The sequence below is a fragment of the Thermobia domestica genome, chromosome 6, assembly GCF_964235325.1.
Source record: "Thermobia domestica chromosome 6, izTheDome1.hap1.1, whole genome shotgun sequence".
Classification (NCBI taxonomy): domain Eukaryota; kingdom Metazoa; phylum Arthropoda; class Insecta; order Zygentoma; family Lepismatidae; genus Thermobia; species Thermobia domestica.
The window spans coordinates 34443435-34471113 of NC_137459.1; the positions used below are offsets into that span (position 1 = coordinate 34443435).

The 27679-nt window shown below is 37.4% G+C and overlaps 1 protein-coding gene across 2 annotated transcripts in view; it reads right to left on the bottom strand.

The window, feature by feature from the left end:
* LOC145687924 (mitotic checkpoint protein BUB3-like) overlaps positions 1-27679 on the bottom strand; it is a 111023-nt gene that overhangs the window by 56678 nt on the left and 26666 nt on the right. For both annotated transcript variants that reach the window (XM_081761486.1, XM_081761485.1), the window contains 3 exons: positions 26773-26924; positions 15448-15606; positions 7781-7920 (listed from right to left, as the gene is read on the bottom strand). In XM_081761486.1, the coding sequence (XP_081617612.1) occupies positions 7781-7920; positions 15448-15606; positions 26773-26924 (451 nt within the window). The remainder of the gene's footprint in view (positions 1-7780; positions 7921-15447; positions 15607-26772; positions 26925-27679) is intronic.

The following is a 27679-nucleotide window of genomic DNA, read 5'->3' on the forward strand; positions in this document are numbered from 1 at the left end:
TGGGTACATGGCCTCCCCACCTGAGCCTCCTAGATTTGATGACCCTAATAATATTTGGTAAACGGTATAAATTATGCAGTTTCTCATTATGAAGTTTCCGCCATTTCACATTCCCGTCTCTCTTGGGTCTGAATATTCGCCTTAGGGTTTTATTTTCACGAACTTTCAATTTGTGTTCTTCCGCTAAAGTAAGGGATCATGTTTCATAAACCGCACAGTACTACAGGCATAATTATTGTTTTATATAATTTAATCTTCAAATTCTTCGACAAGACTAGCGAAGACAAAAGATTTCGGATATAGTAATAACACAAATTCTCTGTTTTCAGTTGACATTTAATTTCTTTGTGGATATGGTTTGGGCCTATTAATATTGATCTTAGATATTTGAAAGTGTCCACTTTGTAAAAAGTATTATTTGATATTTTAACGTATCCATAATTTGTAGTATTGCAGTCATGGCGAACTTCCACGTATTCATTTTTCTCTACATTTACTTCTAAACCTAAGTCCCTAAAGGTGTTTAACCCATTAGTGCATGAAGTTTCTTAGAGGTAATATTTGCATACAATTTATTTTCGGTTATGTTTAGAGCACTTTAAAAGATTGTAGCGAATTATACCTGAAATTTTCAATTGTAGTGGGCGGCAAACGCTATAAAAATATCACACGCATGGAAAATACTTGACTAATAGGCCTATATTTCACCAATGTTTTCATAATAAATAACATTTTATTCTTCATACAACATTAACACTTAGTTACTTTGGTTAACGGTTTTAGTTATTGACAACGAATTCACATTTCTTTTACAGTCGTGTACTTGAAACATTATTGATATTTCAATAACAATGGCCGCCTTTGAAGGATTTGCCCTCTAAAACCAAAGTGCAAGTTTTTCGAGAACAATGACACACTCTCACGACTGTTAAAGGATCAAGCAACAAGGTTTTGTTCGCAAAAGTTCTGGATGTGAGGTTATAATGAATTAAAACGTAATTAACACAACATCCGATTTTTCGGATCATATGCACTAATGGGTTAATAAAACCTCTGCATTTCTTTATATTGTCTTTATATCACCTCCTATCACAGTGACATAATCAGTATAAGCAATAACCTTGAGGAGTGCCATTTAGTTCTAAAGTATTGGTTACTTTAAATTTTCATTATAGTGTATTTTAGAACAAAACTGAAAATACTGGCGACAACACACCTTATTTCAGGCCATTCTGTACGCGAAAGCCTGAGGATGAGTATTTTTCTGCTCGGACTTTACTTTGGATTTTGGATTTCATTTATACATATCTCTATTAATCTAACTTTTTTTTTTTTTTTCGGTATTCCAAGTTCGGTACGAATGTTGTACAATAATTGCCCTCCTAACAGAGCAGCAGAACTTTCTGAACTCAGTAAATAACTGAAATACAGAGAAGATGTATTCCCATTTCTTTTTTACTGTTTAACAAATGGTAAATATCTGGTCGATACTTACCATCAAAACCCGCAATGATATTCTACAGCAATTTCATCTGTTTATGGGGTCAATTTTGCTAGCATAATATTTGAAAAGATTTTATAGATTGTTGACAAAAGAGGAATGCCTCGATAACCATTATAATCAGTTTTATCCCCTTTCTTGTGAACTGAAACAATGATTTTTTTTCACTCTTGTGGTAATTTCTCCTTATTTCAGGTGAGGAAAATGAGCTTTACTCCTTTTCTCGATTTTCTCCTGCTGTTAAAATTAACTCAGGGGAAATTTCGATTACACACGGATATTTGTTTTTCTTTAATTTCCTTATACAGGGTGTTTACTTAAATTCCAACATGAAATTTCATGATCTTTCCTTTACCATACCATAAAATTTTGTAACATTCTCAAGTGCGAATTTCGGTGCGAATTAAACTGAGTTTTCATGCATGCGATAGTAGCATGCTTTGCTTGCGATTTGGTAGCGTCTAAAGCCGACCATAGACATTGTTGGTGGTAAATTTTTACGTTTTATAGAACAAAATTTTCCAGTCTGTACTTATATTTGTACAGATAAAAAAATTCGTGACCCAAAAGCTAAATTTCGTGACTTTTTCTTGACTTTCATGGCAGTTTTCTGATTTCGTGACTTTTTCATAACTTTCCTGACTTTCGTGACCGATAGACACCCTGTTATAGCAATTTCTATTGCTATTCGGTTAGGCTCTAGAATATACAGCTCTGCTATATGCATTTCACTTTCTCTTCGAATATTATTTTTTCGCTGCGTGTTTACCAAATTAACAAAGAAACCTTTCCATTTATTCAAAATACTATCTGCATCCGTGAAAATTGTTCCGTCACTTTCTTTAAAATGTAAGCGCAAGGTTGATAGCCTTTCTTAAATTCGCTGATGTCTTTATACATGGTCAAAATAGTTTTGTTTTCACTGTTTTCTTTGAGTCCAACAAGTTCAGCAGTCAAAAAATCACGTTTCTCTGTTCTAGAAGATTTAAAGAATCCAGCCTGCTACTGACGAAATTTTGTGCACTTCTATCGTTCGGATTCTGTAGCCAACGATATTTTACCCATTTTCTCTTCATTGCTAGTATAGTGAATTCCTGATCGAACCATAGTTTGTTTTTATGTATTTCGCGTGCCCCAGTTTTTCTTTTGCTGAAATTTTAATGCTTTTGCTAATTTTAACCCAAGTATCCTCAACATTAGTACATTCCAAGGCTTCTAAAACTGAGAATCTATTCGACACTTCAATCTAAGTTCCTCTCTTGTTTGACCCTTCTTTGATTTCTTTACATTAAATCTCTTTGTTATCAGGTGCTGAATATCTTCTTTTTTCAATGATAGTATACCTCTTATAATCGCCTGCTACCAGTGGGCAGCATCACAGTCAGATCAGTTACGGCAGACTGTTTTCGGTTTACAAAAAAGTACCAATTTGATTAAGACGACTTGTTAACTACGTTCTTAAAATTAGCTTATAATAAAAATACAAATGGAACAGTTTTTGATAAGATTTACTTATTTCATTAGAAAAGTCAAAATTACGTTCAGCACCTAAGCCTACAGGATTCCACCCGAGAAACCATCAACCAACTCATTCAACACGTTCATGAATAGAATTCTTCTTCTCTTCTCTCTTAAATTATTCGAACTGTCAAAATACAATGGAACTATGTTAAATCCCGTGTTCTGCTTTTGTGAATGTTTCCTAAGTTAGAAAAGTTACAAGGAACATTGAAGTGGGATTGTATTGGTTGGATTTTCGAGTCCCTTTCAGTACCGAGGCTACAAGTAACACGGACCTATTGCTTAACTTGGGATCCAAACAACATGAGCTCCCACCGAGAATAGAACCTGGGTCTCTCAAACCAAAGACGCTATGAGGAAGCTCTATCCAAAGAACACTGAAGACAGAACACTAACGTCTCTTGCTAACAAAACTGTTTCAAGTCTATATATATATATATATATATATATATATATATATATATATATATATATATATATATATATATATATATATATATATATATATATATATATATATATATATATATATGTATATATATATATATATATATATATTTTCGTGAAATCAGTCCACACCTCAACGTGATGAACGAAAGAGACCCGACTTGCAAACCACTGCCAACGACTCAGAAGGCTAGAGATAAGCAACTTCCTGTCTTTATATTGGGTTGCAATAGCCTTGAGGTGTTGACAAGTCAAGAAATGTTAGTTCTTGAAGTGATCTCATGCTGTAGTAATCTTGAGAGCAGCTATTTGCCACAATTCGCTTGGTAAAGGATTTTCACTGAATTTTGGAGATCATTTTAATAATAAAATTTATTTTTCCATTATTGAACTAATATTAAGAATGTGTTCTCATTTTCGGCAGAACATTTAGTTCCAGTAATTATCGTTAATGAAGATCGATTAATAGCATTTTTATATATATATATATATATATATATATATATATATATATATATATATATATATATATATACATATACATTCACACATTCACCATACATTGTTTTATTGTTTGCTTGGAAATCCTGGTTTTTCATGTAACAATCGGCAAAGATTTTAAACCAAGGTTAAAGACCACTCTCCTTGAACTATTGAGTATTTTTCAATTATTTTTTTTTTTCTTTCCTTTTTTTTTCCCCCCAGAATTGTGACGGAATTGTAAGTGTCAGTTTCCCTCATGTTCCTACAATCTCGATACGGATGAAGCTGGGCATATGTTGCTGTTTAGAAAGAATTATGCAAGATAGAAGAGGTGGAATGTCCAAAAAAAAAAAAAAAAACTGAACTCAAAAGTCGCGTATATGAATGTGTCAGAATGTTTTTTTTTTTTTTGAATTACAATTCTGGTCTGAGTTTACTCATTCTTTACCAGAGTCTCGTGACGGTATCTCGTTTGGAATTATTTACTATTTAAAGCTAAATGAGCCATCCTTTTCTAATTTAATAACATGTGGGCTTCATTTAATGTTCCCTAATTTTAAGTCCCTGCGTAGGCTGCTACAAGGGCTGAAACTGGACATAATAGTCACAATACGAGGTGTGTTCAAAATGTATCGAACCTTTGGTTGGAAAAAATACATTTATTGATTTGGAAATCCGAAACTCTAATCCCCTTGAAAGTAGTCTCCTTGATAATCCATACTCTACTCCAGCGCAACCGCCATTGTTGTTAAACACTTCTGGAACGCAGTTTTTGGAATGGTGGGCAACCGTGCCGTCGCATTTCGCATGATTTATTCTCTTGACTCAAATCGGGTCCCTTTTAGTACCATTTTCAGCTTGGGAAATAACCAAAAGTCACATGGAGCCATGTCGGGTGAGTAAGGAATCTGATGACACACAGGAATGTTGTAACTAGCGATGAAAGCCTGAATCAAATGTCGCAGACACTCTCCTCATGCCCAAATTCTTGTTCAAAATTGAATGTACTGATCGGATTGAATGGTTTCTGATTGGGTATTCCCAAGCTTTTGGCAGAATTTGATGCAATATCGCTGCTCAAGTTTTTTTCTGTCATTTTACAAAAAAAATAAATCCGATGACCACTAACTACACGTCTTCACTCGTTGGTCGATTGCCACCAACTGCCGCTTTCTGCAGGCGGGAAAAATTGACGGCTGAGCATGAGCGTCCCCTCTACATCTACACTGAAGAAAGTCTCCCGCGCTTCATTGGTTTATGTGGGGGGGATAAGGTTCGATACTTTTCGAACACACCTCTATTTTTATCTGAAGAAATAGATTTTTTTTTTTTTTTTTTAATTTTGAATAATAATCCCTTACAATTTTCTTTCTTGACTTACATAATGAGTTCCTCCTGAAGCTGACTTGTCCACCTGGCGTGCAAATTAATGTTCCAATTATATTCGGCAGGAGGAAGTTATCGTCACAAAGGCTGATAACTTGCACTAGTGTCGAGAAAACCATGACGCAAGATAATAGCCATCCAGTGTTAACTGTAAAAGCGGACTTATAAGATCTGCTTACATTATACGTCTATGACTTAGTACAGCATGCACAACAGTACCATTGCTTAGCATGAGTTCAATTCTGTCTATTGATTGCATGCACTCAAGTTGTATTCATAATATGCATGTCAGTTTTTCTATTGCTACTTTTACTTTATGATTATTAAAGAAAATGAAATACTAATAGTAAAATTTACAGTCAAGCACACGAGATTATCACAGCAGTAATATACTTTTGAAGAAATACGTTGATACTAATGACAGCAACAGTACACTAATAAAATCACACTATTTCCAAGCAGAAATATTATCAAGAAAGCATAAAAATGTAATAGCAACAAATGTACTTTTTAAAGACAATCATTGTTAATTATAATCAAAACCTAGTAGCAGTTCATATTAACAAGTAGAAATAAACAAATTTTATCGTAATATGAAATTGTACAAATATTGATTAGTACAGCGCTGTAATAATGAAACTTTGCTTCAAGTTAAACATATAATCTAGCATTTATGAAAGAAGAGGACATCAAATTTGTATACTTTTTTGGGGGGTGGGGGTGGATCAAAAGATCCAATATATTTCAGGCAAAAATTTTCTCGTAGGCCTTATATCTCGAGAACTACATATACTGTAACCAAACCAAAAGTAACTATTTACTCAGTATGATGTCCTTATTCTGTAAAATATACGAAAACTCGATTTAGGGGCCGTTCAAAAATTTTGTCGCCCCTGATCCACAAAATTCAATATATTTCATTCATCAAACATTTTCTTATACGCTCCATATTTTGAGAACTACATATAGCGTAGTCAAACCAAAACTAACAATTTACTCAGTGTGATGTGTTTATTCCGTAAAAAAATATGAAAACTTGATTTAGGTGCCGTTCAAAAATGTTGTAGATCCTAATTAAAAAAAAAAAAAGAAAAAAACTTCACTTTAGATTAAAACATCATATTTGGAGACGGTTTCCCCTCTTACATTCTGTTGTAATTCTGATAATAACAGAGTTACCCTATGTCAGGGAACTTTTGAGACACCCTATATACAATAAAGTGTAGCAAAAATAAATGATGGTTTAAATAATTTCACATATATACCAATTTAATGGGAACATCTGAAAACAGTACAACTTATCACATTTATATAGCGTTGGACCATCTTTTTTCACCTGTAGAACAGTTCTGACGCGACGTGGAACGGAGTCATAGAGGTAGCGAATGATAGCAAGTGAAAATACTACACAGTTCCACTCGGAGTTCATCCTTTAGTTTCGTGAGAGAGGGGGTAGAAATCTGTGCCGCATTGAAGTCTGCAAAGCGGACCACAGATATTCAATTATGATCACGTTTGGGAATTGGGAAGGCCAGAGGAAGTAATCAACCTGAAGCAGATATTCCTCAACTCCAGCTGTGTGAATGGGCGCATTATCATGCAGGAATAGCCGAGAACAACGCCATAAGGGTGCACATAATCCCCTAAAAAGGCAACATAATCACGGACAGTGAAACGACAGGTAAGCGTCAGCACAAGATCACCTGGAAACTAACATATTGCGGCCCAAATCTTCATTGAGCCACCAGAATGTTTTATGATTTGGCGGAAACTATGGATCATACGTTTCTTTGGGCGTTCGCTAGATACAAACGTGGATTGTGGTTTAAAATAAGGTGAATAATAACTCGTCCAACCATATCACACTTTTCCAGTTATCAACGGTCCATATTCACGGCACATTTAGCGTCGTACTAAAGCGTTATGATCTGGTCCCTTATCAGCAGTTTCCCCCGTGCAGCCCGACCTCGTATACCCACATCATGTAACTCGCGACGGGTCGACACATACTGTGAGAGGTGCTGTTTCAGTTTCTCTGTCATTTGCGTCGTAGTTGCGCGACGGTTCTGAATGGCAATCCGCTTTAATTCACGGCGGAAGTTGTTAGTGGGGATTTTCTTCCAATCACTATTCCTCTTCGCTTATATGGTCTTACCGTGAGTTTTGTAGATCGACATTATCTTGGACACTGTTCCTCGTGATATGCCAACACTTTGCCCTCTTTGGAAATGAAAGAGGTTGCCCACATTACACAGTTTGCTTCACGCTGCCGTTCTGCTGCTTCTCACGTAGTGCAAACTTTGCCTTAACACACCCAGCAACACCCCGGCGCTGCTATCCCCGCCTGACCGTTATCAACCCAGATATCTGAAATGTTTCTAACTCCATGTGTCTCATTAAATTGATAAATATGTGTACATAAGCTATCTGAGCTGTGCATACCTTACAGTATTTACTGAGTATATATTCTCAATATCTTCTTGAAGTATTCGGTGACATTTAAATGAAAATGTTTTGTTCTGCTGCTGTGGATTTAGGTGCTCTATTGCCACTCGTCCCTCTACACTCCCAATTGCGTATGCCTAAAATGAACATATACAACAAAGTCAACGAAAATTTTTAAAATGATATGACTTAAGTACATATTTAAAAAAGAATTGTTCAATTACTACCTTGCTTGACCAACAGAAAAACTGCATGTTCCTCACATTATCACAATTTTAAAACTAAGTAAAATACATGTATAAGAAAGAATGTTCACACGGAAGTGCTCTAGTACACCAAAATCTGAAAGATACTTATAGCTTGACAGTATGAGGTTATTACAATCAAACTAATCAATAACAATTTTGATTTTTTTTTTTTTTTAACTTGAATCTGTGAAAGGAATCAGAATACAAAATTTAATGAAAATCTAAGAGTGACGAAGTACAACTGATTTGGTGAGTGCTAAGTTAGCATACTGATATGCTAATCACAATGCTACCTCGTCCTTCTCCAGATAATTCCCACTTTCAACACCAATCAAAAGAGTAAAATTATATGGACTGTCTGGGAAAGATCTGGGTAACGTAAGTTATCGTTCCAGCACGGTAGGCCGGAGACATGGATTCGATCTCCATCTAATATATTTTTTTTTTTTTTCTACATCTTAACTCTTTGAATTCCATTGAATCTCTATCTCCAGAGAATTTCCTGTTAAAAGTATCGAATGTTTTCTTTCAAATGTACAAAATTAGAAAATCTTTAAAGTCAGTCATAGACAATTGTCGTTTTTGTCGGTAGCAGAGCTCCTTTGTGGTTATATGGTAAGTGTACGCGTCTTCGACGTCGGGAGCAGGGTTCGATTCCCGGAGAAAACTCATGTAGTGCTTATTGTTTTCTTGACCGGTCAGCTACTGGCATACTTTCATAAAGTTGATGACCCGAAATTGTACTGTAATTCACGTACCTATACTGAATGTACGTTACTATGAACGTAACAGCATTATTACCTAGAACAGGATTTCTGAACCTGGGGATCGCAAAGATAAGCGGAAGAGATAAATAAGATTAGAATCTAATACCGGAAAATATGTTTAATTATTATTTAGAATTTAGTCCTGATAGGCATATTTTTATTTTTATAATACTGTTAAGAACAACAAAAAACAGGTCTATTAAACACTTTCAACAGGTGCAAGTTGTTTAAAAATCAATTTAAATGAAAGAAGTACGATATGAAACTAATGAGAACTGGATATTGAAATACCAGAAAACTACAAATGAAACAAAACTTGCATATTGAAATACAATTAAAATTGAAAGTTAATGAGGCATCTGACCATGGTGCGATTTCACTAGTGTGGCAATATCTAGTTCAACCTTCGTGACGCAAGTTATCAAGTTATTTAAAATACTCAATAACTTTTTTTTTAACAACTCTCAAAGTTTTTTTAAACCAAAATTACGAATCAGTTTTTTCTTATCATATGACTCAAAATCAACGGAATTATGAAGTTTTAAATTTTCAAACGGCCCATTTTGAAGCAGTATGACGGATCGGATTCGATATTTGTAATATCAATGAACTGACCAAATTTGGTTTTAATCCATTGGCTTTTAGGAAAGTTACTGTATCAACTATATAAAAGAAATGGATTTTACTATTATAGAAATAGATGCATATTGTGAGATCTCCGCAATAGGTATATTAAAAATCCCACACAAGCTTATTAAAAACTAGAAATTAAAAAGAGGGTCGCTGGCAAGAGAATGCGATAAAATGGGGGTCGTGATAGGAATTAGATTGATAACCACTAACCTAGAAGTTACTACTACAGGATTTTCTTAACTTACGCTTTATAACAACCTACCCTATCCAATATAGGTTAGTATTTAAAATTCATACCTTATACGGTCAAGAGGTCGCAGCTTTCAGTGTGTACTGTGTATTTTGAAAGTACTCGAAATTCGAGAAAATCTGAAGATCAATTGCGTCTTACATCGGATATGGAATAAATAAATAATCGTTTCATAAGCTATACACGAGAGAAAAATAACTTATCTTTCCTATTCATTTCTTGAAGCACGCTTTTATTATTCGATTCAACTGGAATTTGTGTGTTCATCTGCCCATCTGTCGTCCACTCCTAAATTTACCCGATTTTAATTGAAAGCCGATATGTGTAGTTGCATGTTAACTACAAATGAAATGAAATCTTTGAGTTTTACGTACCACGTTTATGCCGGCTAGGCTAAAGGAGACGGTGGTGATCCGAAATGAATGAAATGGTGGAATAAACCACGTGGGAGGAAACGGGAGAACCCCGAGAAAACTCACGCACACGGTGTTTGTCCACCAAACCACAAATGAGAAATGGGGGTACGGTGGCTCAATAGAAGAGCTCTTGCCTCTGGTGCCAGGGGCTTTTGGTTCGATATCAGGCCATGTGAGTTTGTGATGGTAAACGTCATGTCCACGAGTTCTCCAGAGGTTTTCATCGGGGTATGATAACTGTAAACCTACATTAGAATGAAGTTTAATGAAGGGAATATGCAAGATTCTTAATATTATAAAACATTTTTTGTCGTAGTTAAAGAAGTAAAATTTTTGTTGTTAACTGATCTAAATATTTTAACTATTTTTTTTCTCTACTCCCCCAAAATTTCGGCATCCTGTGGAAAACACCGCCATTTCCTGTAATTCTACCGAGGGTAACTACAAGACTTTTGGAAAGTTGTACATAACTTCTTTTTAAGCGCGAAATGAACAAGGACAAATTTAATTAAACTCAAAGCAAGCCATAAGTAAATCGTAATATAACACAAATAGTTTACAATCTGACATATAACAATGGAATTGAACGTGTTACTACTATAATACGACGCTTCCAAGTCAGCAACGTTTCAGTAGAAACTACATTTTAATAGTTGGTACTGTATATTGTTGAGATTTTTCTTCTTATGAGACATAGGATATTACAAGCGGAAAGACAGGTGGTTAACGGAAACAGATAACTAAAAACGGCCTGCAAATCGATGGTGCTGACTCAGAAGTCTGTCCTTCGATAGCTTTTTTTTTTTTTTTTTTTTCTTTTCCGGGTACAGGGCTTACAGAGAGAGAGCCAAATGAAAGAGACTAGCGTCTATTGATTTACTTACTCCATACTGCCTGCCGGAAGAATGCCTCATAGCGTAAGGCAGAAACCGAAATTAGCCATTAGCTGTCAGAGTCAACGGAAGTATAATCTCGTTAAGCACAATGTAATATAATCTAGTATACTTTCTCTTTTCCAAATATATTCTTAAAAAAAAAATATATATATATATATAGGCAAAGACTTCACATATTTTAGTAAGTTTTAGCTTCAACAAATACACAAACTAATTCTACATACACAGTATATCGGAAAAGTAACGGAACTTTTCTCTTTACAAATAACCACTAGCGCCATCTATTGAAGCATAAAATCATCGGAAAGCTGGATATCTGCTCAACAAAATGAGACCACAATCATGAGAACTGATTAACAGAGTATTAAGTTATAGCTAGAAAAGTGAGTGTATCTGCTGTCACGTTGTCACGATGAAGCAAATGGCCAATATTGTAAATTTTGTTTCAAGCTAGGTAAAACATTTACACAACAAGTGTATGGTGATAAGTGCTTATCTAGCACATGTGTGTTCGAGTGGTATATGCGATTCCAGGACGGTCATGAGTCCTTGGAAGACGACCCAAAGCCAGCCAGACCGAAAAACAAAAATAGCGAGAAGTTGGTGGAACAAGTGTGTGAAATGATCGCCCAGTTTCTCACATGTCTGGCCACTGTTCGCCTCAATTGCTGCCTGAAGATCTGCATTTTCTACATATGTTGGTCTTCCGGCATGTGGTGCGTCTTCGAGTGGTTTGTCACCGTCCTTAAATTTGTTAAACCTCCGCTGCACTGTCCGCGTAGTCACGACATCCTCACCAAAGGCCTGGTATATCTTCCGTCCCGCTGCAGCGGAGTTTGTCCCAGTTTGAACTCTTATAGCATGCATGCCCTTTATGACGCTCTCTGGAGGTCCCATGTTCAGTCTGTCCTTACGCAAGTTCACGGTGTAACTGTACTACCACAACCAGGAAGTATGTTGGATATACCCACACTAACAACTGATCTTCGCCTTATCTTAATTCGCATTCAACTCACGGTGTGAGGGCCAATTGAACAGACCTCCACAAAAGGCAACAGAACTTTCTTGGTTAGCTTTATATTACAAAGTAATTAAAAGAGAAGACACCAAAGAGAGCAATAGGCTACTGCAATACAAGAAGCCAATCACATCAGTCAATAACACGTTTTTTGTTATGATATTCACCGTTTGATTTTGTATTTTGTTTAACACATTATATATATATAAACTCGTATATGAAAATTACATGAACTATTACATCCTTATTTTCTCAGAGATGCGTTTGAACTAGCCAGGAATCATTAGAAGCAATTAAACTATGAATACTCAGTTGGTAAGACCACCCCTAGCACTACACATTGATTGTCTTGACTGACACTAATTATTTATACATTTTGAGTATTACTAAAAATATTTAACTATTCATCATCATAATACTGGCATTACTATCACTGTCAACATCACCACAACTAATTTATTATTGTAACCGTAGACTAAAACCGCGAAGACTCGTTGTCGCAGAAACGCAAGAGTTCCATTAAATCTTATCATTGAATTTAAATACTAGAATGTGCAAAGCTAATCCATTCAGTTATTCTCCCCGTTGTCCTAGTGCCCAGTACCTACACCGATGTTTAAATCCCGGTAGATCATTGAACGCAATTCGGCGGTTTGCATTCCACCTCCACTCAAGTCCATTCTTTTGTAGAAATGATGATAAAAAGGGGTTCAACAACCAACAAGGGAGTATTGTTACTACCAACCTCCCTACGATCCATTTTATAATTTAGTTTTACTAGGCCTAGCCAAGTAACTCTGCAAGTAACTCCGCAGGGTTTGTGCGGAAAGTAGTAGGACTGAATTTAGAAAAAAATATATTTACACTTTTGACACATCGACTTAATAGTTTTCAAAATATACCCCTTGTGCATCAACACAGCGTTTCCAGTGACTGCCAATTACGGAAGGTTCCTTAGAACGCAGAAACTGGAATGCTCTTCAGCTCCGTCGTTACAGCCTCTTGAATGGCCTGGACCGAGCCGTGGTGCCGTACTGTCATGCCCCTTTTCAGTCCGGGGAAGAGAAAGAAGTCTGCAGGAGAGACATGTGGGGCTGTAGGGTGGCTGGAAAAGCTGTGTGATGCCATAGTTGTTCAGGAAGTCCATGACAGCAAATACAGTATGGCTCGGTGCATTGTCGTGATGAAGCTTCCATGATCCAGCGAATGCTGGCGATTCGTTTTCCGAGTCTTTCAAATACTTCCATGTAGATTTCGCACCTTCCCTTAAGTATTCGTCACTTTTTGCCGTTGAAGGTCGTCCTGATCCTTGCTCATCTTCAACTTGCTCTCTTCCCTCCCGAAACAATTTATGCCACTCAACACTTGATCGACCTATGGATCACTCCCATAAGCAGTCTTGATCTTGTCATGGGTCTCACTTGCAGTTTTACCCAGGTTGACGCAAAACTTCACCGCGTAACGCTGCTCTAATAAACGATTCATTGTGGAGAAGACAAAGCACCTTGAAAGGGGTTCACCTTAAACTCGATCTACACTCCGTGAAGGCTTGGAGACGACTGGTGCGCTGGTAGCGAAGATCTTTCACCACCCAACCAGTGCAATAGCATCTCCCTCCTTCACCACGTTTTGGCGGGAAGAAGTCAGTCCTACTACTTCTCGAACAAACCTTATGTGTCTTTCATTTAAAGGCAGCTCAATATAAGAGAATCAACTCTGCAGCATGTTTGTATAAATCTTATAAGACAATATACTGCTTGCATCAATGTCTTCGAAACTCACAATGCTCTTGTATAAGTTACGAAAAAGCAGTTCGTACTATGTTGGGTTTTGTTTCATAAAACACGATAAGAAGTCTACCAAGTAATGGAATCTCAAACGCCCCCTAAGTAGTCTCTATCGCCCTTTGGGGATGTTAACGCCCACACTGAGAACAATTGGTGAAAGGAATAAAGATCGCTATATTTGGTGTAGGAGCTCGGCTCGCATCGGATCACGTTATACGGGGTACTTCATTTTTCGGTAACTACTGGCGGATCTGAACGAAATGTGGGGAAATAGTCCATTGTCCAAGGAATAAGGATCGCTACATATGGTAGCCGAGTTCGAGGCTGAATTCCACAGCTTTGGCGCAGAAGGCTTCCGAGTTCGAGTCACCCTGGCTTGTTATTTTATTTAACCACTATGATATTCCACGTATATTTGAAGTATTTTGATCAAAAGAAATGCGTTGTGTTAGGCGGGAAACTATTCCGATCGGAACATTTTCTACGACATCACTGAAAGGTACTTTTATATTCTGGCAACGCTGTTTAGTCAGCCTACACATATTCGCACATGAAGTGAGGGTAGCCCTTCTCGGAACTGCTTTCACTAGAAACCATTACTTTTTCCAATGTATTTTGCAATCTGTGGATCAGGGTTGCAGCAATGTATCCTCAAATTACTCTCTGAAGTTTCCAATACTGATACGTATTAGACATACATTTTTGTTCATTATCTAGTCTTCCTATTAGGTACGGTACTGACTTTACATAGTGAAGTGTCAGTTGCAAATGAAATGAAAAAAAAAAAATATATATATATATATTGAGTTGGCAGCACTAAATTACTTGTAACATTATTGGTAACGTTTATGAATAATCTGTCCTGTGTAGCAGTACAATTTAGCAAAATTTCTTATAGATTACCGTTTTGAAGATGTTTGAATTTATCTTAAAATTTCACCAGTGTCTGGATTCGCCTTATATCTATCTGTCTCAAAAGTCCTCTGACATTGGGTAACTCTGTTATTATCAGTTACAACAAAATGTAAGAAGAAAAAACGTCTCCAAATATAATGTTTTCAATCTAAACGAAGGATTTTTTTTTTTTTTTTTTTTTTTAATCGGACGAGCCGTTTGGGCTGTAGACTCTTTATGCGTTCAATGTTAAATGAAAATACAACATTGCCATTAATAGAAGGGCTGGGCGGGAGGTGGATAAATTTTGTAAGAATATGGTGAATGGGGGTATATTTGAAATGGGGGCTGGCGATCGACACGTTAGCATAAAAGACAATATCTTCATTCACTTATGTTGTGGGTCCAAATGAATGGAAGCGTTGCATTTTCATTTAACACTGGGCGCATACAGAGTGTACAGCCCAAACAGCTCGTCCGATTTAAAAAAAAAAAAAAAAAAATCTTCACTTTAGATTAAAAACATACGTGGACACGGTTTCCCCTCTTACATTTTGTTGTAACTCTAATAATAACAGAGTTACCCTATGTCAGGGTACTTTTGAGACAGTCTGTATATATATATATAAGTGCATTACTTATTGCAATTAGCATTTCCGACCTACGAAAATGTTACATCGTCAGGGACACTTCTAAATCTGCTTTCAGATTTATAAAACCCATTTTATAGTTGGAAAGGATATTTTGCTAGTTACCTGTCCACTTGGGAACGAGCATATGCACCGTGTCTTGTGTTTCAAGGGAGAAATCTTCTCTTCCAGAGGGCGCGACACATTTCGTATGTCCCATATACATAGGTTTCTTCTACCTGTTGCAACAACCATCCTTAAATCACAAACAGCTAAAGTGTATACCTGTAAAAACGAACAAGAGATAATAATAATAATAATACTCGTTTGTAAGAAATTTACTTAGTTAATGAAACGAAAACATAACATAGAAAATAAATGCTATAAAAGTATAAAACTTGAATATGAAGTGGGAACTATTTCTTCACTTTGTAAACTGTTTATGTCTTCTACATAAAGAATGGCATTAGTATTGGAGAAGAGAATAACTGCACTGAAGGCACTTTGTAATAATAAGGTTCATACAATAAATAACAGGAAAAGTTGTATAAAAAATACAAAACTTCGACTTCTTTGTTATGTTTTGGCGGTGTCCTAGAACTATTATCAGATGGGTCTGGTACACCTGCTTCTGGAACAGGATGCTGGGAATCAGGAAAACAAGATGGCAGCACCCATGGAGGGTTTGCACCAACGTTAAGCAGCGGAGTATCATTAGATTTCTGTTAGCTGTAGGGTTGAAACCAATCGAAATTCACCGTCGGATGGCAGTGCAATGTGGCGAAAAGTTGTTTGAGCCGAACACAAGTGTACGAGTGGGAAAACGAGTTCAAACCAGTGATGAAAATTTTCCGATTCATAAAAACATACTCCACTTATTCCTACATCGTTGTTTAGTCAAGATGTGAGGTGGAAAATTTTCTTCTATTTGGTCTAGGAATTAATTCGTGCGGTTGGTACGCACACATTGAAGCTGTAGTACAAACACAAAATACATAAATACCTTAAGAAAAATATTGTCCATCGCTAGCCACCACTTTCGCCCATCTGTCAGGCAATGTACGGATTCCGTGGCGAAAGAAGTCCTCATCCTTGGAAGCGATCCAGTCAGAGACCCATGTTTCGATATCTTCTGAAGAAGTAAACCGCTGTCCAATCAAATCGTTGTTCATGCAATCGAACAAGTAGTAGTCCGAAGGAGCAACGTCTGGTGAATACGGCGGGTGGGGTAAAACTTCCCATCCGACATTTTCTAAATAGATTTTGACCGGTTTTGCGACATGTGGGCGAGCGTTATCATGTTGAACAATAAGTTTATCATGTCTGTTCTCCCATTCTGGTCGTGTTCTGGCCATAGCTTGCTTCAAACGCATTAATTGTCGTCGATAACGTTCTCCATTCATAGTTTCACCCGGTTGCAGCAGCTCATAGTACCCCTTTCTGCTCTGTCGTTGAAGCAGCAATTCGCAAATGGTTTTTCGTCTTTCAACGTCTCTGTCTTTCAATTCATGTGGAACCCAATGTGACATCTTTTGAATCATTCCCATGGCTTTCAAGCGTTTGGAGACTGCTGTTTGATCAACGCCTAATGCTGCTGCAAGTTGTTCCTGCGTTTGACACGAATCCTGCTCGAGCAATGCTGTCAATTCTTCGTCTTGAAATTTTTTTGGCTGTCCAGCTCGCTCTTGGTCTGCCAAGCCGAAATCACCACTTCTAAACCGTGCAAACCACTTCTGACACGTTCGCTCAGCTAGAGCATGGTCACCATACACTTCCACCAAAATACGATGACTTTCAGTCGCACTTTTCTGCATGTTAAAGTAATGCAGCAGGGCACCCCGCGAAAACACTTTATCAGGCACAAGTTGCGCCATGTTCACTTAACTACAAACTGGTGTTGTTGACGCTTTAATCCACTGCCCTATACTACGAACGATACGCGATGACAGGGGTTTGCAACACATGTGTGGATACACGGAACTGTGGGACGCTCCGTTCGTTGCGCCATCTCTTGTCCACCCGCACGAATTAATTCCTAGACCAAATATATTTTACCGGAAAATTTTCCGTTCTTAACAAATTTCAGTGATTAAGTAACAATTCGTCAGTGTTCACAAAATTGATTGAATTCATATATAGAATATGTTAAAAAGTGAAAGATCGTTTAAAGAATCTGAAAATTTTCATGGCTTAGACAATTTTCAGTGCTATGTAGGAACAAGTGGAATATTTATGAATCTAAAAATTGTCTGTCCTGTACAGTGATGAAAATTTTCCGGAAAATTTTCCGATTCATAAAAACATACTTCACTTATTCCTACATCGTTGTTTAGCCGTGATGTGAGGTGGAAAATTTTCTTCTATATTTTTCCGGAAAATTTTCCGTTCTTAACAAATATCAATGATCAAGTAACAATTCGTCAGTATTCATAATATTGATTGAATTCATATATAGAAATGTTAAAAAGTGAAAGATCGTTTAAAAAATCTGAAAATTTTCATGGCTTCGACAATTTTCAGTACTATGTACGAACAAGTGGAATATTATGAATCGAATGAATAAGTGGAGTATGTTTTTATGAATCGGAAAATATTCATGACTTTTAATAAATTGAAATTTTAAATAATAAAATGTGATATTTGTACTCTACGAACTCGATGTATGTTCTCTGCACTTTGCGTACACACACACACACACACAGACACACACACACACACACACACACACACACACACAGAGTAGTTGAATTGAGTTAATTTTGAGTTTAACGTCCTTTTCAGCAGCGAGACTATATAAAACGGTACCAACTGATTAACGTGGAATCCGAACTACATGAGCTCCAGCTGGGAATCGAAGCCAGGTTCTCCATGCCAAAGGCGAGTATGCTATCCGTTTAGCAACGAAGAAGCTCGCAGAGCGAGCGAGAGAGAGAGAGAAACACTGTAAAATTTTATTTCCCAACTTGAAATAGAAAATATTCCGGTTCCCGAAAGCTAATTGGAATTATAATTTGTTGCTGACTAACTTTCCTCTACTGAAATTCAATTTTGTAGCTCTATGCGCAGTTAAATATAGTGGAAAATTTTCCACGTAACATCACTATACATAATATCCAAAATTATCCGGCCTATAAAAAGTGTTTTCCACTTGTTTCTACATCGTGATGAAAATTTTCCGATCTATGAAAATTCCTTTCACTTGTTTCTACAGAGCAATAAAACTTTCCGATTCACAAAAAAAGTTGTTTTACTTTTTGCTTCAAAATGATGAAAACTTTCCGACTCATTCTCTTCAATTTTTCCATGTAAGGCAGAAAATATTTCAATTCATAAAAAATTGTTTAAATTGTTCCAACATACTACTGAAAATTGTCTGAGCCGTAAAATTTTCAGATTCTTTAAACGACCTTTCACTTTTTAACATTTCTATACATGAATTCAATAAATTTCATGATTGCTGAGGAATTGTTACTTGATTACTGATATTTTTTTAGAACGGAAAATTTTCCACCTCACATCACTAGTTCAAACAAGTGTTGAAGATTCGCCACTCCTACGACGCTATGTTTGTGCAGTCATGAAGAACATCATTGTGTGAGTTGATACGGGAAAATGGGCGTATTACGGAGAGTGATATTGTAGTGCATTTGTGTTCGACTCAAACAACTTTCACCATATTGCATTGCCATTCGACGATGAATTTCGATTGGTTTCAACCCTTCAGCTAACAGAAATCTAATGATACTACGCTGCTTCACATTGGTTCAAACGTGCACGGGAGCCACCATCTTGTTTCACTGATTCTCAGCATCTTGTTCGCGAGGAAGGCGTGCCAAGTCCATCTGATAATAGTCTTAAGACACCACCTATTGAATGGACCATGTAGTTCACCTTAATTTTGTTAATTTATTTATTTATTTATTTATTATTATTATTATTATTATTATTATTAAAACCCTATTTACAACAGTGTGCAGTGTGTAGAAAGCTTTTAAACTAGACGAGTGTACTTTTTTTTTTTTTAACGGATGACCAATCTCAATCTGATACCATATAATAAAGAATTTATGCGTGTGTGTCTACATAGCAATATAGAACTATTCAGTCAATTTGAATCACTATTTTATTGGAAAATATATTATTTCCGGATCGGTATATTATTGTGCTATGACTCCATGGGACTGAATAATGGCCAGGGATTGTTAATAGAAATGTTTATTCTTACTACATGTTCTTCTCAACTACTGACCATAAATGTAGGACATTTGTACATGGGAGTATTTTGACACAGAATACAAATGCACTATCCGCTAGCATTATTCAATATGGTGAACGCAAAAGAGCCGGGAAAAAAGGTTTATTGAAATCTGAATGAAGAGGTACAAAACTCGTTAAGTACGCAAACATTTTACCCATTAAACGAACATCACATTCACTTTCTCAAATTTTTGAAATTCTATCCTGAAGAGCTGCAAAACGACAGCAAAATAAATATGGGATCTCAGGGTAAAGTTTTGTTTTTCTTCTTCGTTGTTTTTCTGTTGGACATGGAACTCAGGAGCTTCTGATGTCCAATATTCTCTTCACGACCAACGGCTCAAGGGTCTTATGTCAAGGACGAACGGCACTTTGAAAATGAAATGAAATCTTTTGAGTTTTACGTCCCACGGTTATGCTGGTTAGGCTAAAGGAGGCGGTGATGGTGAGTAATGAATGAAATGGTGGAAGGAAGAAAGTGGGAGGAAACGGGAGAACCCCGAGAAAACCCATGCACGCGGTGTTTGTCCACCACAAAGTTCACTTGGCGAGGGCTGGGATCGAACCCGGGACCCCAAGCATCAGAGGTGAACGCTCTACCACTGAGCGACCGCGGCCCCGAACGGCACTTTAAACCTCAGTAGCTCAACTCATAATTAACCTAGATGTTAATCTCCTCGGGAAGAAGGAAGCTTTCCAATGATGTCCATTTCATCCATATCTGGGGACCCGCGGCAGAGGGGCAACGTTGGATGTTTTTAGCGCTCTCTCTCTCACCTCCTTAGCATTTAGGGGGCAAGTTTCCCCAAAGGAGCTACAAGCATAAAAATTGGTATCAATAGAGCTAAATGAATTTACTAACTACTGATACCCTGTATATGGCCATTGGGCTTGCGATGGATGAATAGGAGGTATTGAATTTGCCCTTTCTTCTGTGTATATTTTCTTATGAGAAAACCAGATATTTAAATTCTGTGAGACGCTGGCAACAGTCTTATTTGCCGTACGTACGAAAAATAATTCTCACATGTACGCCAGATATTCGAAACAATCATATAGAAAAATATGAAGGGCGAAGGTGCAACAGCAAGAGAGAGAGATTCGGAACGTCGTACCTACGACAGTCACTGTATATTTTTCGATGGACTGTGATCCATATTGAGGTTGGCAACCCTAAATTGTGACAGGGACATGAACTACACCTCGTTGGAAACATGGGACACATATTCCAGCGAGATAACTTTTGTACCCCCGTGCCCAACCCGTAAAAGAAGAAGAAAGTCAATTTAAAAAAAAAAAAAAAAAAAAAAACACGTTTCTTTGACCTTTTTGGGACTCTAGCAACACTGTTGTTTGTCGCACGCAGGAAAAAATAATCTCACATGTTGGGCGAAGGTACGGTAGGGAAAGATAGAAAAATTTCGGAACGTCGCACGTACGATAGTCGCCCTGTATATTTTACGAGGGACTTTGGTCTAACCTCAGGTTGGCAGCCCTAGCGACACCCCTAATTGTCACATGAACATGAACAATATCTCGTTGGAAAGCTTAAGAAACACAGATTGCAACGAGATAACTTTTGTGCTCCTTGTATCCAACTCGTAAAAGAAAAATGTCAAGAAGAATTTTAAAACATGTTTCTTTGACATTTTTAGGACTCTGGCAACACTATTATTTGTTGTACGCAGGAATTGGGAATTTCCCATGTACGCCAGGCATTGGGAACAATAATATTAAAAAAAAAAAAATGAAAAGTGTAGGTGCAATAGCAAGGGAGATAAGAATTCGGAACCTCGTACCTACGAGAACGAATATGATGCATTTGTTCTTCACTTAATATTGCCCACGGAAAGATCATCCCATGAAAGTAGGAATTTCTGCTCTCTGTGGCTTCGACACAGAAAGATTTCCTATTCTAAAAATAAATAGAGGGACAGAGGTAGGATTTTGCTTCCTTTATGGTCCATTGGTCACGGGTACGTGCTGTCAGCAGCCCAAAATAGAAAAAAAATTAAAATCTTTAAGTTTTACGTCCTACGCTTATGCCGGTTAGGCTAAAGAAGACGGTGATGATGAGTAATGAATGAAATGGTGGAATGAAGAAAGTGGGAGGAAACGGGAAAACCCCGAGAAAACCCACGAGCACGGTGTTTGAGCACCACAAAGTCCACACGGCGCGAGCTGGGATCGAACCAGGGACCCCAAGCACCGGAGGTGAACGCTCTACCACTGAGCCACCGCGCCCCCCAACCCAAAATACAAGTTTGGGGAAGCGTTTTTTTTTTTTTTTTTTTTTTTTCCTGTGTAGTTGACATTGTGAGTCAAGTTTCAGGGAGGTTGAAAAGCAAGGGGAACAAAGAACGTATGGCCTACCACATCTTATTTTCAAACTCCTGCAACCACCAATCACCCCTCTTGAAATCACTTTTGAACTTACTAGTCCTGTGTGAAGCAGAGTATGTGTGTGTGACTTGTACTTTCAATTTTTAGAAACGAAGTTACAGCAAATTTATGAAGAAAATTTGTAATTTACTATACATTGTTGTTTGTTGTACTAAAATGGAAGCAGAGTTACTCATAGTGTAATTGAGCAGTGGCATATCACGTTTCTACCATCGAGGGGTACTTTTTTTTTTTTAATGGAAATTGTAAGGTCGAAGATGGCGCGGTGATATCTCATCGAAGGACACTGAGGATGAGGATCAACCCAAGGGGATGGATGAGGGTGAGGAGAGCTATGTCTCGGTGAGGGGGAATGGACAATGAGGTTGAGATGGATGATGTTAATTATGAGGACAATGAGGTTCAGCAAGAGACAAAACCGCTGCCCTCCACTAGTCGTCCCTCGGACTGGTGGAAGGCAGTGGGAAGTCTCTCAAAAAGAATGTCAACTGTTGGACCGTTCGGTGGAACAGTTGGATTTTCTGTCAGAAATCTGGCAGACAGTAGTCCTCTTGGGTTTTTCTTGCTGTTTCTTTCGAAGCAGTTCGTAGAACTTGTGGTACGGAAGACAAACAGGTATTGTACAGCCTTCTGCGACAGTTCCAGTATCGCTATCGATGCACGTGAAGATGCCGTTTCCGTTTCGGAGCTGTATCTTTTTATAGTTGTTGTACTTCACATGGGACATCCAGTAAGGCTTACTTTCAAACATTAGTGGTCCACTGACGCATTATATTACCTGCCATGGTTCAGGCAAACCATGACGCGTGATAGATTTCTTCATATTCTTCACTTCCTTCATTTCGAGGGCAATCAGAAGGCTACAGATCGCAACAGCCCGAACATACACAAGATGTGGAAGTTCCGGAGAATCTCTGAATTGTTCAATACTTCGTTCAAATGGGTCTTCAAATCTGCTGAACACCTTTTACTTGATGAAGCTATTGTACCATTCAAAGATCGTGTCGAGTTCGAACAGCATATTCCGAAAAAGCACAAAAGATTTACAATAAAAGTATTCTATCTCGAACAGACATCAAATAAAGAACATGCAAAATGTCTGGGATCAACCCACGATCCAGCACTCGAGATGAGCGATTTGGGAATAAGCCTTCTTGGTCACACCATTAATGTTGGAACTGTAAATCATCATCTATTCATTATATACTACTAAATGAAAATCGTTCCTATTCTTTCCACAACTATTTTTACGTTGGCCAATTATTTTCCGTGTCATTCCGCAGTGCTTCTCGATTTCGTTACCTCGCCTTTGATCGTAATTTCCTGTAGTATATCCGACCAACTGTTATTTTCACAACATCTGTTACCCCTGTCATGTTTCTAATCTATGTGATTATTTTTCTTTCGTTACAAAGTCCTTGCACAGACTTCCCAGTGCGTTGTGTAACATACACACGATGCATGTCTGATTTTGTTAGTATCCGCGTCTCCGATCCGTATGTCAAAGCAAGAAATACACATTCATTAAAAATGTTAAGCTTTAAGTACATTTGCACTTTATTTTTCTTTCTTCTTTTGTTCTTCCCAGTTAGGACCAACTAAACTTTGTGGTGGACAAACACCATGTGCGCGAGTTCTCCCGTTTCCTCCCACTTTCTTCATTCCACCATTTAATTAATTCGCATCATCAGTCGTCATAACTGTGGGACGTAAAGCTTCAAGATTTCATCTCATTTCATTTTTCTTCTTCCTTACAAATGCACTCCGCCCCAGCTCCATGCATTACCTTTGTTGATGACGTTTAACGTCGTTTCCAGCACCGAAGCAATACATGACAAAATCCGAACGGCGTTCGGTTTTTTTTTTTTTTTTTCCAATGCTCTCTCTGATCGAGCATCGAACGTGGATATTTTATGGTCCTGGTAAAAGTATTCTTCTTCCGAAGTTATTAAGTATCTCCTTCGTTTGCTCTCATATTCATTTTCAACCAAATTTCCAAGCTCTTCTTATCGGCAGTTCAATAACAATGTACGAAGCGATGTGTGTATATATACTGGTAGTAAAGTTTAGTATGTGTGGGAGCATGCCCTACTATTCTGTGTTTACAACAGAGATTGAATCATCCGAGTTTAGTTGCGCAGTGTGAGTAGCAGTAAGGTGAAATGGCAACTGTGATACAAAATCCCGCCAAATATGAAGTTAGATTATCATAAAATTTCTGAGCCCCAAAATGCAGTTGACATCCATCGGGAATCGTGTGTCATTTACGGACCGATAGTAATGAATAAAAGAAAGGTCAGGCGATTGTGGAGAGAGTTTCGGGAAGGGCGTTCAAATGTTCATGACAATGAGCGTAGTGGAAGGCCCAGTGCTCAGATGAACGATCTGGTGGAACGCTTTCACGAGAATGTGCGATCCAATCGCCGGTTCACAATAGCTGAACTCGCCAAAGAGTTTCCAGAAGTGTCTGCGAAAACAGTCCATCGAATTGCGTCTGAGAAGCTGGTTGCTACAAACTGTGTGCGAGGTGGGTACGAAAAATGCTCTAAAAGAATGACAACTGCATGAGACTTTTTTTTTTTTTTTTCTTTTGGCACGCTGGGAGAATGGAGATGATCTATTTTCTTACAAAGTGACGGAGAATGAAACCTGGATATCGTATACCACTGGGGAGTCGAAGCATCAGTCAATGCAATAGCGACACTCTGGTTCTCCTAAAGCGAAAAAGTTCAAACAAACACCATCATTTCACGAAATCATGGCAACCGTGTTCCAGGACCAAACAGTATGATCATTGTGGAACTCTTGGAACCAGGACAAACGATTACAGCAGATATGTGTTGCCAATCACTGAATAATCTGTGACGTGCTATCCAAATTCGGCAGAGAGGAATGCTACGTTCTGAAGTTTATCTGATCCATGAAAACACCTCCTCACACACAGCTGCTCGAATTGCTGAGACAATTCGAAGATTTCGATGAGAACTATTCAATCCCCGAAAATGCTCTAGTCGTTTCTTCTTTTTCTTCACCTGAAAAAGTGGCTTGCACCAAAGTGTTTCAATGACAGTGAAGTGGTCAAGACATTAGTTCTGGATTTGGGTACACTCTTAGGAGGCAGATGATTATACAGAGGGTGCACGAAACCTTGTGCCATCTACCCGAAATGTCTAGGGGTTCATGGTTACTAGGTCGAAAAGTACTATTTCTCTCCAAGACTTTTGTTTTGTCAGTTTTTTTTGACGAGAAAGCCAAACCGCTGGTTTCCCCACACTCTGATTCCAAGTAACAGAGTAAGTGTCCGTTGACGTACATCTTGACGTTAGGTCAAATACGCTACAAATATTTACAGTGCAGAGGCTAAAAGTTGTATTATGGCAAAAATTTGATCATTTATGCGTTGTGTTGCAGCGCACATCGGATAATGATATTGTTCTCTTACTTTCATTACTTACAAAGATACCAGGGTTCGATACCGAAATTTGAAGGCAAAAGTTCAGGAACTTTTTCCTCGAATAAAGGGGTACTTGAACGTACTGTTACATCTTTTAAAAACTTTTTTTTTTCGTTTCCTGCCTACCTGCTTTTAAATAGTACGAACACCTTCATCAGTACCACAGTTAAATACAACTTAGTCTTTCTCTCCATATATCGATATCTCGAAACGAAGCCGAATCGATTCAAGATTCATGTAGACTTTCTTGCTTGTAATTGTCCGTATTATAATTTCTCAAAATACTGCTCTTTTCTTCTCGGACATTCTATTGCAGTTTTTGAGATTCTAATGTAGTGTTTTAGCTACGGGCTGCATAAGTGCATTTTTTTTTCTTTTTTTTTTTTTTTTTTTTTTTTTTTAAACAATTGTACTGGGAATTTAAATGCCTGTAGAAGAAAAATATAATTTGAGTTTTGCTCCGACTGGAATTTTTAATAAAAGCATTAAAAACTAAACTAAATAACTAATTTTATTGAATTTCCATAAACATGAAATTAAATATTTGAATGTATATATAGCCTATACATATGTCCAACAGGCATAATTAGACGGATGATTAATTGAAAGTGATGATTACAAAAGGAATTGGGGTAATGAAAATGTGGGACAAAACAGGAAAACCCTGAGAAAATCCACGTACACGATTTTGTTCACCAGAGACTCACATGCCTTGGCATCAAATCAGGGCCCCCAAGAATCAGAGGTGAGCACTCTAGCAGTAAACTACTAGGTCCCCCAAAAGTCCAATTATCACGTACTTTTCATTCATAATAGAAAAAAATATTTAGTTTCTGAGCTTCATGCTCAGACTTAGGTCTACTCTCCTCAGATAGGTTTGTAGAATCCTTTATAAAATGAGTAGTTAAAAATTTTGTATTTTAAGTAAACTTTTCCGGAGAACTTCGACTGGTTTTATACTAACATTAAAGTTCAGCAGACTATTTTGCAGCAGAGTGAAGTTTACGGAATGCAATCATATCTACACAATTTATAATGAGTCAACAAACTATCTGAAGTTCCATACTAATGAATGGTACGTCATTATGCTACACTTAGGAGGCCAAGGTAGGTCAGTGGTGGAGATCTTACCTTTGGTGCGTGGAATCCTTTGTTCGATTCCAGCTCGGGCCAAGTGAGCTTTGTGGCGGACAAACACCGTGTACTTGAATATCTTGAGGCTCTCCCGATTTCTTTCATTTTTTCATTCCATTATTTCGTTCATCATCGTCATCACCGTCTCCCTTATCCATACTGCATAACCGTGAGACAAACTAAAAAATATATGGCATACTTACCTGGTCTGTGTGTTCGTATCTTTTGATACACTGGGAACTTCGTGGGTCCCATAGCTTTACACTGGAATCATAACTACCTGTCACGATTCCATGAAAGTGGGGTACACATTTCACACAACTCACGGCACTGTCGTGGATTCCAAGAACTCTGCCTGTACAGGAGCAAGAAAATAAATACATTTAAAGCACATTATCAACAAGACTATAGTATTTTTGTTAAACTCGAATGCATAATGAAGGTGATCAAGAGTATTATCTTCAATAGCACTTTTGTACATTGTCATAAATCAACTCTGGGCATCACACTCAGCATTATATGGAAATTACTACCTCTATTACACCTGGATATTCATTAACAAATCCACATTACACAGTAACACATGACAGTGAATTAAAAAAAAAAAATAAAAAAAATGATTATGAATGGGCAACCAGGGCCTAGAGCTGAATGACACCCACAATGTTATGACTTGTGCTTATGGTGTAAATCTGACAGGGGATGATATGAGGACAATAAAAAGAAATGCAGTGGTTTTATTACACGCCTGCAGACATGCGTTTAGAAGTAACTGCAGAGAAAGTTAAATATATGGAGGTTCGCCGGGATCGTAATGCTGCAAATTTATCGATACGTTAAAATATCATATAATACATTCGACAAAGCGGATACTTCCAAATATCTACGACCAATATTAACGGACGAAAGCCGTATCCACAAAGAAATTAAATGTTGATTAAAAGCAGAGAATTCGTGTTATTATTCAGTTCAAAATCTTTTGACTTCGCGAATACTGATGAAGAATTTCAAGCTTAAAATACATAAAACAATAATTATGACTGCGAAGCATGCTATTTGCAAATAAAAGCCTAATGCAAGTATTCAGACCCAAGAAGAACTGCATAATTT